General features: G+C 35.6%; 1 protein-coding gene and 1 pseudogene across 1 annotated transcript; both read left to right on the plus strand.

Moving 5' to 3' along the window:
- The first annotated feature begins 115 nt into the window (after positions 1 to 115).
- LOC140889654 (glucan endo-1,3-beta-glucosidase 6-like) lies at positions 116 to 1899 on the plus strand (annotated as a pseudogene).
- Positions 1900 to 2828: 929 nt separating this feature from the next.
- LOC140889655 (glucan endo-1,3-beta-glucosidase 8-like) lies at positions 2829 to 4464 on the plus strand. The gene is made up of 2 exons (XM_073297375.1): positions 2829 to 3178; positions 3282 to 4464. Exons 1-2 carry the CDS (start codon positions 2829 to 2831, stop codon positions 4462 to 4464), a joined length of 1533 nt encoding a protein of 510 aa, XP_073153476.1.
- Positions 4465 to 11616: the final 7152 nt, after the last annotated feature.

Genomic DNA, 11616 nt, shown 5'->3' on the forward strand with positions numbered 1-11616 from the left:
CGCCATGCATGCATGCATTTCTCATTAATTTTCTTGAACCCCTTCAAAATCCCACATATTAAAACTAGAAACATATATATATATATATATATATATATATATATACAATATAATTATGAAGAAGCCATATTGGAGCTGCTGGATCTTTACAATATTGGGGCTGTGTGTGATTTTATACATTTGTTCACCCGCAGACGCATTCATAGGCGTAAACTGGGGAAGATTGAGCTCCCAAAGACTAATCCCTTCCATGGTGGTTGATTTGCTTCTACAGAACGGTATCCAAGACGTGAGAATATTTCAGCAATCGGAGAATGTTTTGGAGGCTTTCTATCGCAGTGGAATCAAAGTTAGCGTCGGTCTCTCTAACAACGTCATGGAGGATTACGTAAACGAGACCAAAGTAAGCGAGTGGATAAAGGATAAGATTATCAAATATGAACAAGTCTTGGAATTTCGGTATGCTGTATGCATGCATGCATGTCTTATCATCAACAACATATATACATATATATATAAAGTTTGATCACATGGACAACCACCATATATGAGCAACTACGTGAGCAATAGTTGACGTAAAAATCACTCATTAAATGTACAAGGTGACACGTCAGTTTTTGCTCATGTAGTTGCCCATGGTGATCGAAACTCATATATATAAATATAAAACCTTTTTAATTTTTTTTAAAGTAAAATTTGCATGTGTTGTTTAATTTTCCTGCAGGTATGTGACCGTTGGAACCAATCCCTTTTCTCCGGCATTCCAAGCCGGCAAGATTTTCTACAACGCAGTGCAAGTAGCAGGGAACATGCAGAGACAACTCGACCTACGTAACAGATCGAACATCAAAGTCACCATCCCACAATACGTAGATGTCATCCATCTCACCAACACTATGAAGCCATCGGAAGCCGATTTCCGGGACGATATCAAAGAGATGATGGTGGAATACGTTACACTCCTCAAACAAAACCAAGCCCCTTTCTTCTTGACATTGTTCCCCATCCACTACGTCTACAACAACAGCTTGGATCTCGACTTCGCATTCATGGACAACAGATCCACTTTCACCGTACAAGACATCAACAACGCCAACTACACCAACGTGTTCGAGTTACTACACGACGCGTGCCACTGGTGTTTGGTTAAAGCCAACGCCAGCGAAGTGAAGATCGTCATCTCTTCCATCGGATGGCCTACGGATAGTTTCCCGGGAGCCAACCCCCAATGCGGAACGTTTTTACAGATCCTTTCTCCCTTACATCGCCAGCGGAAGAGGCACGCCCATGAGACCCAACCGAAAGATCGACGTGTTCTTGAACAACCTGTCGGATGAAAACCGGATCAACATCCAAATCGGGGCGTTCCAGCGTCACTGGGGGATCTATAAATTCAACGGCGAGGCAAAATACGCCATCGACTTCTCCGGGAACGGAAGGGATAACGTGTATCCCACCACGGGTAAAGGCGTGACGTTCATGCCTAACAGGTGGTGCGTGTTCACTGGAAACATGGATGATCCCGGGAAAGTGGAGCAGATGAGAGCGATGGCGTGCGGCGATTCGGATTGCTCGAGTTTGGACGACGGGGGATCGTGCTCCCATCTGACTTATAAGCAGAAGGTTTCTTACGCCTTCAACAGGTACTTCCAGACCAAGGGGCAGGCGTCGGAGGCCATGAATGAAAAATGCGACATGGGCGGGTTGGGGAAGGTAGTGTCGGAGAATCCGTCCAACGGGACGTGCGAGTTTCCGGTGGAGATTTTGTCGGCGGAAAACGCCGTACAAGGTGCGACGTTCGGCGCAGCGTACGGCGGCGGGGAGAGAGTGCGGGAGAGGATATCTGCAATATCTGTATGGATTTTGGTGTTGATTAATTTATTTTGGATCATCGTGTAGAGATTTCGTACGTGGAGATCCATATTGCCTGAATATTGAAGAATTGATATATGCAATATCTGATGAAGATCTTTAATTTCTTCCATTTCAAGAAATGAAATGAAGTAGAGATGTGGATGGAAAGGCTTTAATTTGTATACACTACAGAATCTGCTTGGATTCTATTTTGGGAGAGAAATTAGTCTGTTACAAAAGCCTATAACATCTTCTGTGCCACAACCAATTATATTTTGTCACGTTTCTTACTTCATTTGCATCGACTTTAATAATTCATCTCACCAAACACGTTCGTACCAATGAATTGTAATTTAATTATTAATTATAAAATATCTAAAATAAATTAAATTAATTTATTATCAACATAATTAATTAATTAATTCCTTCCCTTTAAATAAATAAGGACTAAAACAACAGAACCCTAAAAACTTAGTCTTTAGTCTTCCTTCCCTACGTCCCTAGGATAATTTTTAATTTTTAATTTTTCCTACCTATCATTTCGTTTCAAAATTTCATTTAAAAATATAATTAATCTGAATTTGAATATTAACTTATATATACAAGTTTTTTTTTGTTGGGTTTTGCCATCATATTTTTTTTATATATGTAACGAGAGTATACTTAATAATAAAAATATTAACACGACTATTTATAGAAAATGTTAAAACGTACGTACGTACGTATACGGTATATTCTCCATCATCGAAAAATCAACCTGAACATGTTGTACAAGATCCTCTGGCATATCCTTAAAAACCTCTGGTAAATCGTCTCTTTACTTGTCAAAACACCATTAATCTCCTGCTATATCTGCGTATATATATATAACCCATGCATCGCCATGCATGCATGCATGCATTTCTCATTAATTTTCTCGAACCCCTTCCAAATCCCACATATTGAAACTAGAAACATATATATACAATATAATTATGAAGATTAAGCCATATTGGAGCTGCTCGATTTTTACATTAATATTGGGGCTGTGTGTGATTTTATACAATTTTTCACCCGCAGACGCATTCATAGGCGTAAACTGGGGAAGATTGAGCTCCCAAAGACTGATCCCTTCCATGGTGGTTGATTTGCTGTTACAGAACGGTATCCAAGAAGTTAGGATATTTCAGCAATCTGAGAATGTTTTGGAGGCTTTCTATCGCAGTGGAATCAAAGTTAGCGTCGGTCTCTCTAACAACGTCATGGAGGATTATGTAAACGAGACCAAAGTAAGCGAGTGGGTTAACGACAAGATTATCAAATATGAACAAGTATTGGAATTTCGGTATGCATGCATGCATGTCTTATTATATATCAACATTAACCCTTTTTTTTATTTTAAAGAAAAATGTGCATGCATGCAGGCATGTTTAATTTTGGTGTTGCAGGTATGTGACCGTTGGTCGAACCAATCCCTTTTCTCCAGCATTCCAAGCCGGCAAGATTTTATACGATGCAGTGCAAGTAGCTGGGATCATTCAGAGGCAGCTCGACCGACGTCGTAACGGATCGAATATCAAAGTCACCATCCCACAATACGTAGATATCATCCGTCTCACCAACACTATGAAGCCATCGGAAGCCGATTTCCGGGACGATATCAAAGAGAAGATGGTGGAATACGTGACACTCCTCAAACAAAACCAATCCCCTTTCTTCTTGACATTGTTCCCCATCCACTACGTCTACAACAACAGCTTGGATTTCGATTTCGCATTCATGGACAACAGATCCACTTTCACCGTACAAGACATTAACAACGCCAACTACACCAACGTCTTCGAGTTATTACACGACGCTTGCCACTGGTGTTTGGTTAAAGCCAACGCCACCGAAGTAAAGATCGTCATCTCTTCCATCGGATGGCCTACGGATAGTTTCCCGGGAGCCAACGCCACCAACGCGGAACGTTTTTACAGATCATTTCTCCCTTACATCGCCAGCGGGAGAGGCACGCCCATGAGACCCAACCGGAAGATCGACGTGTTCTTGAACAACCTGTCGGATGAAAACCGGATCACCATCCAAATTGGGGCGTTCCAGCGTCACTGGGGGATCTATAAATTCAACGGCGAGGCCAAATACGCCATCGACTTCTCCGGGAACGGAAGGGATAACGTGTATCCCACCACGGGTAAAGGCGTGACGTTCATGCCTAACAGGTGGTGCGTGTTCACTGGAAACATGGATGATCCCGGGAAAGTGGAGCAGATGAGAGCGATGGCGTGCGGTGATTCGGATTGCTCGAGTTTGGACGACGGGGGATCGTGCTCCCATCTGACTTATAAGCAGAAGGTTTCTTACGCATTCAACAGGTACTTCCAGACCAAGGGGCAGGCGTCGGAGGCCATGAATGAAAAATGCGACATGGGCGGGTTGGGGAAGGTGGTGTCGGAGAATCCGTCCAACGGGACGTGCGAGTTTCCGGTGGAGATTTTGTCGGCGGAAAACGCCGTACAAGGAGCGACGTTTGGCGCTGCGTACGGCGGCGGGGAGAGAGTGCGGGAGAGGATATCTGCTATATCTGTAGGGATTTTGGGGTTGATTAATGTATTTTGGATCATCGTGTAGAGATTTGGTACGTGGAGATCTATATATGTTGCCTAGCAAGACTGAATATTGAAGATGATTTGATACAAGAATGGATGCAATATATATCTGACGAAGATCTTTATAAATTTCTTCCATTTCAAGAAATGAAATGAAGTAGAGATCATGTGGATGGAAAGACTTTAATTTGTATACACTATAGAATCTGGTTGGATTTTATTTTGGTTTAGCTTTCGTGGCTCGTCTTGTATTTGAAGATGGAAAATTATTCTCTCGTTTTATTGGGAGATATATTTTGATCATTTATATAATTAATTAATTAATTATGAGTCAATCCCGTAAATCATGTTTCTCAAATATAGACCATATATAATTAAATCACTCCTCTCATATTAAAAAATTTACCATCCGATCACAATTTCGAGAAATTCAAAACCCAAGCTCAAATTCAAACTCACATATTTTCATAAGCAATTATCACGTAATCAAAAAAAATCAAGATCGCCTATAATGCTCCCACAATGATATAGCGAAGAACATTTAAACATATGAAAGACTGCTATGGAGCAAGTGACAAAATCTATAGTGATATGCAACAAGAGATGAAAAACTAACAATCAATCAAAAGGTAATTACTTATACTTTTAATTTATTTTTTGGGATTGAATTTTTGATTTATTCATACCGTATATTTAATGTTTGAAATACAAGATGAGAAAACTATCCTTACGCATAATTTTTAACTTGTTATTATGTTATTGAACTCCTTCTGCTTATATGCATCTGAAATTGATATATAGATGGATAAACATCAACTTAAAATGATATGTAGATGATTGTCAATAAATTTCTAATAAAAATGCATTATCTACCATAGATTTAACTTTCTTGAGAAGATATAAGTAGTTGTTCCTACTAAATTGATAACCTACAAACAAAAAAAAGATTGTTGAATTAATATTATACTTGTGCAGATGATTATATTAATTAATCTAAGTTATAACAATATTAATCACTTTAAATCATTTTCAACATATGCATATATTGAATCCTTCTAGGAGAACAACTATAAAATAATTATCTAAAATCGTTTATAATTAAAAGCAATATTTCAAATTGTTGATAAATCAAGATGTAACATACATAACAGGATGCAAATTAATAATCAATAAGAAGCATTAACATTTAATAAAAATGTTTTTATCCAACATAAATAAAAAAGTGAAAACTATTTAATTCATAATACAACAAAAAATATGATTGAATGTCAGTGATTAATTTAAGTTGTCCAAAATTTTAGTATTATTATTGTAAGAAAATGTATTTTTCATCCTCTCAACAATGAGTCAAACGATATTTATTACTTTAGCTAATTTGATGTTTAGTATTTTTTAGACGCATATCTACTATTTCTTAATTTGATCAGTTAGTGTTAATTTAGTTCTTTAGTTACAAAAAAATATTTGTTCGTTTCCAGGGAATGAAAAATATTTATTTTAGAAAATATTAGTTAGATATATGGACTCAAGATTGTACACATTTTATTTTTATTGAAGTTATAATAAAAATAAAATTTCTTCAGCCAATTTATTTAAGTAAATCCATTTTTAATATAGTTTATTTATTATTTTACCTTACATTTAAACATTTATATTTTTAATTGTTATTATAATTTTTTTTCATTTGTATTTTGGTAATTTTATTTTCAAAATTTTACTTAAATATTGAAACAGAAAATTTGGATTCGAGAGTCAGAGTATCCGAACATTGTACTTTACGTGGTTAATTTAAGATGGTATTGACAACGTCAAAATCTCCATTAAGTGAGATTACAAATGGTATGATATTTTTTCCATGCGTTATTACTCTTATTTGTCTACTCAAATGATTATATATATTTTCTTTTAACATCGGTATATGATAAGTGTATTTTATACACTTAATTTATATATGATTTTAATTGTTAAATATTTGTTTTGAGTAGATTTATGTGGGTATTTTAGTGTTTTTGTGTTTACAGTGAATTATGGAATTTTGTGGAGAAAAGAATAATTATTGAATTTATTTGGAGAAAAGAAGAAAATGAAGAAGAAAATAAAGAAAAGAATACAAGAAAGAAAAGAAGAAAAGAAACGTAGAGAGAAGAAAGGAATGAACAGTGATGAGCTTTCTTAATGGGCTAGAGATTAGTGCTTGTTGTTGGCGCTTAAAGAAGAGCTATCGCTCAAGTTTCTGAAGGCGTGAATAATTGATTTCAGAAGCCTATGCGCGCCCGCCTAGGAGTCTGAAGCGCCCGCGCGTCGCAAGATTCAGTGTTTTGGAATTTTTATTGGAAAGAAAACTTTCATATATCTAACACCCGAGGCTTGTGCGCGCCCGCTCGTCACCTATCCCGCGCACGCTCTTCCTCTACGCATTGGTACTAGCTATTTGGTGCATCTTAAAGCGCAATCGCACAACCCATCTGCGCTTCATATAGCGCTATCGCGCATCAATCTCAAGCGCCAACAACCAATTCCATTAGCACTTAATCAAATGCAATCGCGCTACCAGCTCCACCATCAGCGCATCATCCAGCGCTAATCACCCCTCCATCTTGCGCTATCGCGCTCTAGTCCTCCTCATTTGCGCTAGACATGGCGCAATCGCGCAACCAGCCATCCTCATCTGTTCTTGTTTAAGCGCAATCGCTCCCTCCATTTGCGCTGCTACCTAGAGCAATTGTGCGCCACACCAGCTTCCTAACAGTGCAGCTTCTCCATCAACTTCACGCAGCACCATCTGCCATTCCATGTGCTAACCATCATCATCAGCGCAGCTCACCTGCTCACACAAAAATAACGCAGCATCCCAAGGGCGCACACTCCTTACATGATTCCTAACCAAGCAGTTTACCATGCGTAGCAACCTCCAGCTGCTAAACCATGCGCCAACTTCTTCATCAATGACAACATTTCAGTGCGCCATCAGGATCATGCTCGCCGTGCCTCGCACTCTTCCTTAATTTCACATACATTAAGCGAGATATATTGTATTGCATGCTTTGGGTTTCATTTTTGTGTTTTAATCGAGTGCATGTACTCTTTTCAGGTTCAAGTGGATGTTAAGTCGTGTATCTCTACCTTCTCCACCTTGGTTTTGCGGCTGCAAGTTATTTTATTGGAAATTTTGATAATACCGGGTACTGATGCTCGGTGTTGAACGTATGTTTCCCTTGTTCATTTTATTGTTTTTAATCATTAGGGACAATAATTACATTAAGTTTGGGGGGGTGAATTAGTTTTTGATTTAGTGATTAGGTTGAAAGTTTGTTGTTTAGTTTAATTATGTGTGCTTTATAGATAAAATTTTTTTTGTTGAGTTTAGTTTGTTAGTTGAGTTGAATTGAAAAGAAGTTGAGAAATATTGGATGCATGGCTGATGAAAAATATTTTTTGTGCTATAACTGAAATCCATGATTGTCTACCTATCTAAAAAATATTTTTGAGAAAAAATGGAACCAAGTGAATGAAAAATTTCTTATATACTCTGTGATTAATACTTGAATCTGATTTTTGAGACATACAAACATAGATATGATTGAGGCATTGTTTGAGATTTTGGGCCTGATTTTCATTGAAATAATCTTATCTTAGTCGCCTATTTGAGCCTACACTTATATGAGTACATCGAGGTACAAAAATCTGAAATTTGTTGAAAATCATCGTTTACTGCTGATGATTATTTTTTCTGCACTGATTGAATTTGTATGATTTAATTGTGGATTGAGACTTGTCTAGAACTAATTCGGACACTCTTCGAGGCGAAATACGGGCAAAACTGAGATTAGGAATGATTTAGGCGATTTTTCTGAATTCGTTTGAGCCTTTCAAGCTACCTATTAATTTATTTTATCCCTAGTACCCTGTTTGAGCTTTATTGAAAATCGAATGACATGTGTGTAAACGTGTGATTAAACCCCCATTCTTCATTATTTCAAGGTCCTACATTGACTACCTGAATAGCCTAAACACTATGTCCTACCTTTAAGGGAGTAATTTAAATGCTAAAATGTTATATGCTCCTAGTTTTATTTGTGAAAATGGAATGGTGTGGTGGTGAATTGAAAAGAAAAAAATGAAAATTGGTAGTAGAAAAAAAAATGTGGTTGAAAAGTTATGAAAAAAGTTGTGAAAAAGAAGAATGAATAAAGTTGAAAATATTGAGTGAAGTGAAATAAGTGTGAAATTGTGAATGAAAGGAGTTGAAGTTAGAGCATAATTATAAATTACTCCTTTATTTGAATTCCAATCCTTCGTTTGTAGCCATGAGCCAGGCCTTACATTACAATCTAATTAAGTCCTAGTGACCGAGTCTCAGTTGCCCAATATACTAGTGGAGAAGAGTTGCGAGAATTTAGCCTATGGACTGTTGATTGATACTTTTAATGATTATGAATTTTTATCTAAACACGCACACACGCTTATTCTTTGCATTTATCTATATGTGAGTGTTTTTGATAAATATCATATATTTGATCCTATGCTACCTTGAAAAGTCCTCATGATCTATGAATGTGTGAATTGAATTTGGATAAGGGTGTTTTGAACGTGAGTTACGGAGATTGTGAGTTTATGCGGTTATTTTATTATGACTGAAATTTTCAAATATTAGTAGGTTGGATGAGATTGGATTTGAATTTTTGAAATCGTTGATGATGCCATTGCTCCATAATATTTCTTGGCTATTCTTGTTGGTTGTTGGGTAGTAATAGTTTTTGAAGTTATTTGTTTTGAATTGTTTTGCTCGGGACTAGCAAAAGTCTAAGTTTGGGGGTATTTGATAAGTGTATTTTATACACTTAATTTATATATGATTTTAATTGTTAAATATTTGTTTCGAGCAGATTTATGTGGGTATTTTAGTGTTTTTGTGTTTACAGTGATTTATAAAATTTTGTGGAGAAAAGAATAATTATTGAATTTATTTGGAGAAAAGAAGAAAATGAAGAAGAAAATAAAGAAAAGAAAAGAATACAAGAAAGAAAAGAAGAAAAGAAACGTAGAGAGAAGAAAGGAATGAACAGTGATGGGCTTTCTTAATGGGCTAGAGATTAGCGCTTGTTGTTGGCGCTTAAAGAAGAGCTATCGCTCAAGTTTCTGAAGGCATGAATAATTGATTCCAGAAGCCTATGCGCGCCCGCCTAGGAGTCTGAAGCGCCCGCGCGTCGCAAGATTCAGTGTTTTGGAATTTTTATCGGAAAGGAAACTTTCATATATTCTTGGGCTTTTGGGTGAAAAAATAAAAAGGAATTTTTATCAGATTGAGAAGGAAAGAGAGCCGCCACACATATTTTACACAGTACATCAGAGTTGATCGTGAGATTTTTCTGAGAAGAAATTTTGGGCTTACGTGATGAACAAAGACGGAGATCGATAGTCCGAACACGGCGTCGACGACGGATTTGTTTCTTTTATCTATCTTTTATTTTATTCTGAATATGTTGAATTTTCTGAACATGTTTTGGTTTATTCAGAATTTTAGTATGAACTAATTTTTTTTAGAGTCTAGAGGTCGGATGGAATCTGGTGTAAACACTTTCATGAATTTTTGATTTTATTGAATTGAATTTCTTCTAGATTAATTGTTTTCTCTAGAATTGATTGTCTTTTCAATTATCTGATCAATAATTGATTTGTTATATTTATTTGAAATCTGGCACTCGGGAGAGGAGATTTTGAATAGGACCATTGGAAAATACACTGTTAATTATTTATATCGCTCGGGAGAGTGTATAAATTTAACAGAGCTTTTAAAGAGAACATAGTTTTGAATTGATCACTGCAAATAGATTCTTAATAGGGATATTGGAATTGAATTGTAGTTGATATAGTTTATTCGGCACTCGGGAGAGGGAATAATACACTTAAGTGTTCTTGGCTATTAATTCCTTGAAATTCATGAAACTAAATTAATTAGGATTGATTGTTGTTGAAATCAGGTAAAATCTATACCTCTAGACCATTATTCACTGATTGATTTTATCTGCTAGTTGTGTGCGTGCTATCAAAAACTTCATTGCTATTTTTATTTTTCTGCAAAATTCTAAAAGTTTGATTTTCTAGATAAATTTTAGACTATTTTAATTACAAGTACTAAATATTTTCATTTTACTCCCTGTGGGATCGATATCTGATTTAATCACTATATTAAAACTTGACACTCGTACGCTTGCGAGGATTTTGCATAATAGTATACGTGCAGCTACTTCATCGAGCTTAATTGATACAGATTTTTCTTCTCAATACCTAGCAGCTCAACTACAAATAAATCAGATATGATTGATCTAACGATTGATTATGATTTTCCTATCTTTGATGTTAATACTGGCGACAAACTGTCGTTTGTTCATCAATGTAATTTTTTAATAACTACACTTTTTTCTAATTTTAAGATATTATATATATTTAAGATATAAGTATAATCATCAATTAATAACGTTTTTTTTTTGTTTTTTTAAAGAGTTTTTGTCCTTTTAAATTTTTTTAACATTATTCTAATCACTCACTGTAAAATTAAATTTGTTTATATTTTACTTTTATAGTAAAATTTTTAATTTAATGTTAATTATATTATACATAAGATATAGTTCGTGCACCGCACAGATGAAATACTAGTTATATACAATAACTAAGTTTAGACTAAGGTTGGGAAAAAATATCGAAAAGTTTGATATACCGCAGTTGCCGTACCGCGATATACCGTACATACCGAATTTTACGGGATATCGAAAAATTCGGTATCGGTATGGTACTAAAAAAATTTTGGTATTTGTTATATACCTAAAAAAAATTATATTTAAAAATTATAATATTGATTTTGTATTGGGTCAATTGTTTCAATGTTTATTTTTGTGTTGGGCTTTTTATCCTTTTAAACAAAAGTCCAATTAGACTCCAATCAATACAAAAAAAGCGCCTTTATTTTCATCTTCCTGATTTCTTTCTTCTGTTTTGACTTCTCGTTCACTTTGCCCTAACCCTAATGTACTGCAGTATAATTTTTATGCGATAAATGCACTTATCCGCTTTCATATTCTGCAAGAAAGTTAACTTGTTGTTTTGTACAACATGTTTCGTTTTTAAAATTACGTTTCTTCGATTTTCTTTTTAACAACTTGTTGTTGAAGTAGGG

This window comes from Henckelia pumila, chromosome 3, assembly GCF_033568475.1.
Source record: "Henckelia pumila isolate YLH828 chromosome 3, ASM3356847v2, whole genome shotgun sequence".
NCBI lineage: Eukaryota > Viridiplantae > Streptophyta > Magnoliopsida > Lamiales > Gesneriaceae > Henckelia > Henckelia pumila.

Coding starts and splice junctions, on each gene's coding strand:
- LOC140889655 (XM_073297375.1), top strand. CDS start 2,829: ATGAAGATTAAGCCATATTGGAGCTGCTCGATTTTTACATTAATATTG. Junction 3,179..3,281: donor GAACAAGTATTGGAATTTCG/GTATGCATGCAT, acceptor TTGGTGTTGCAG/GTATGTGACCGTTGGTCGAA.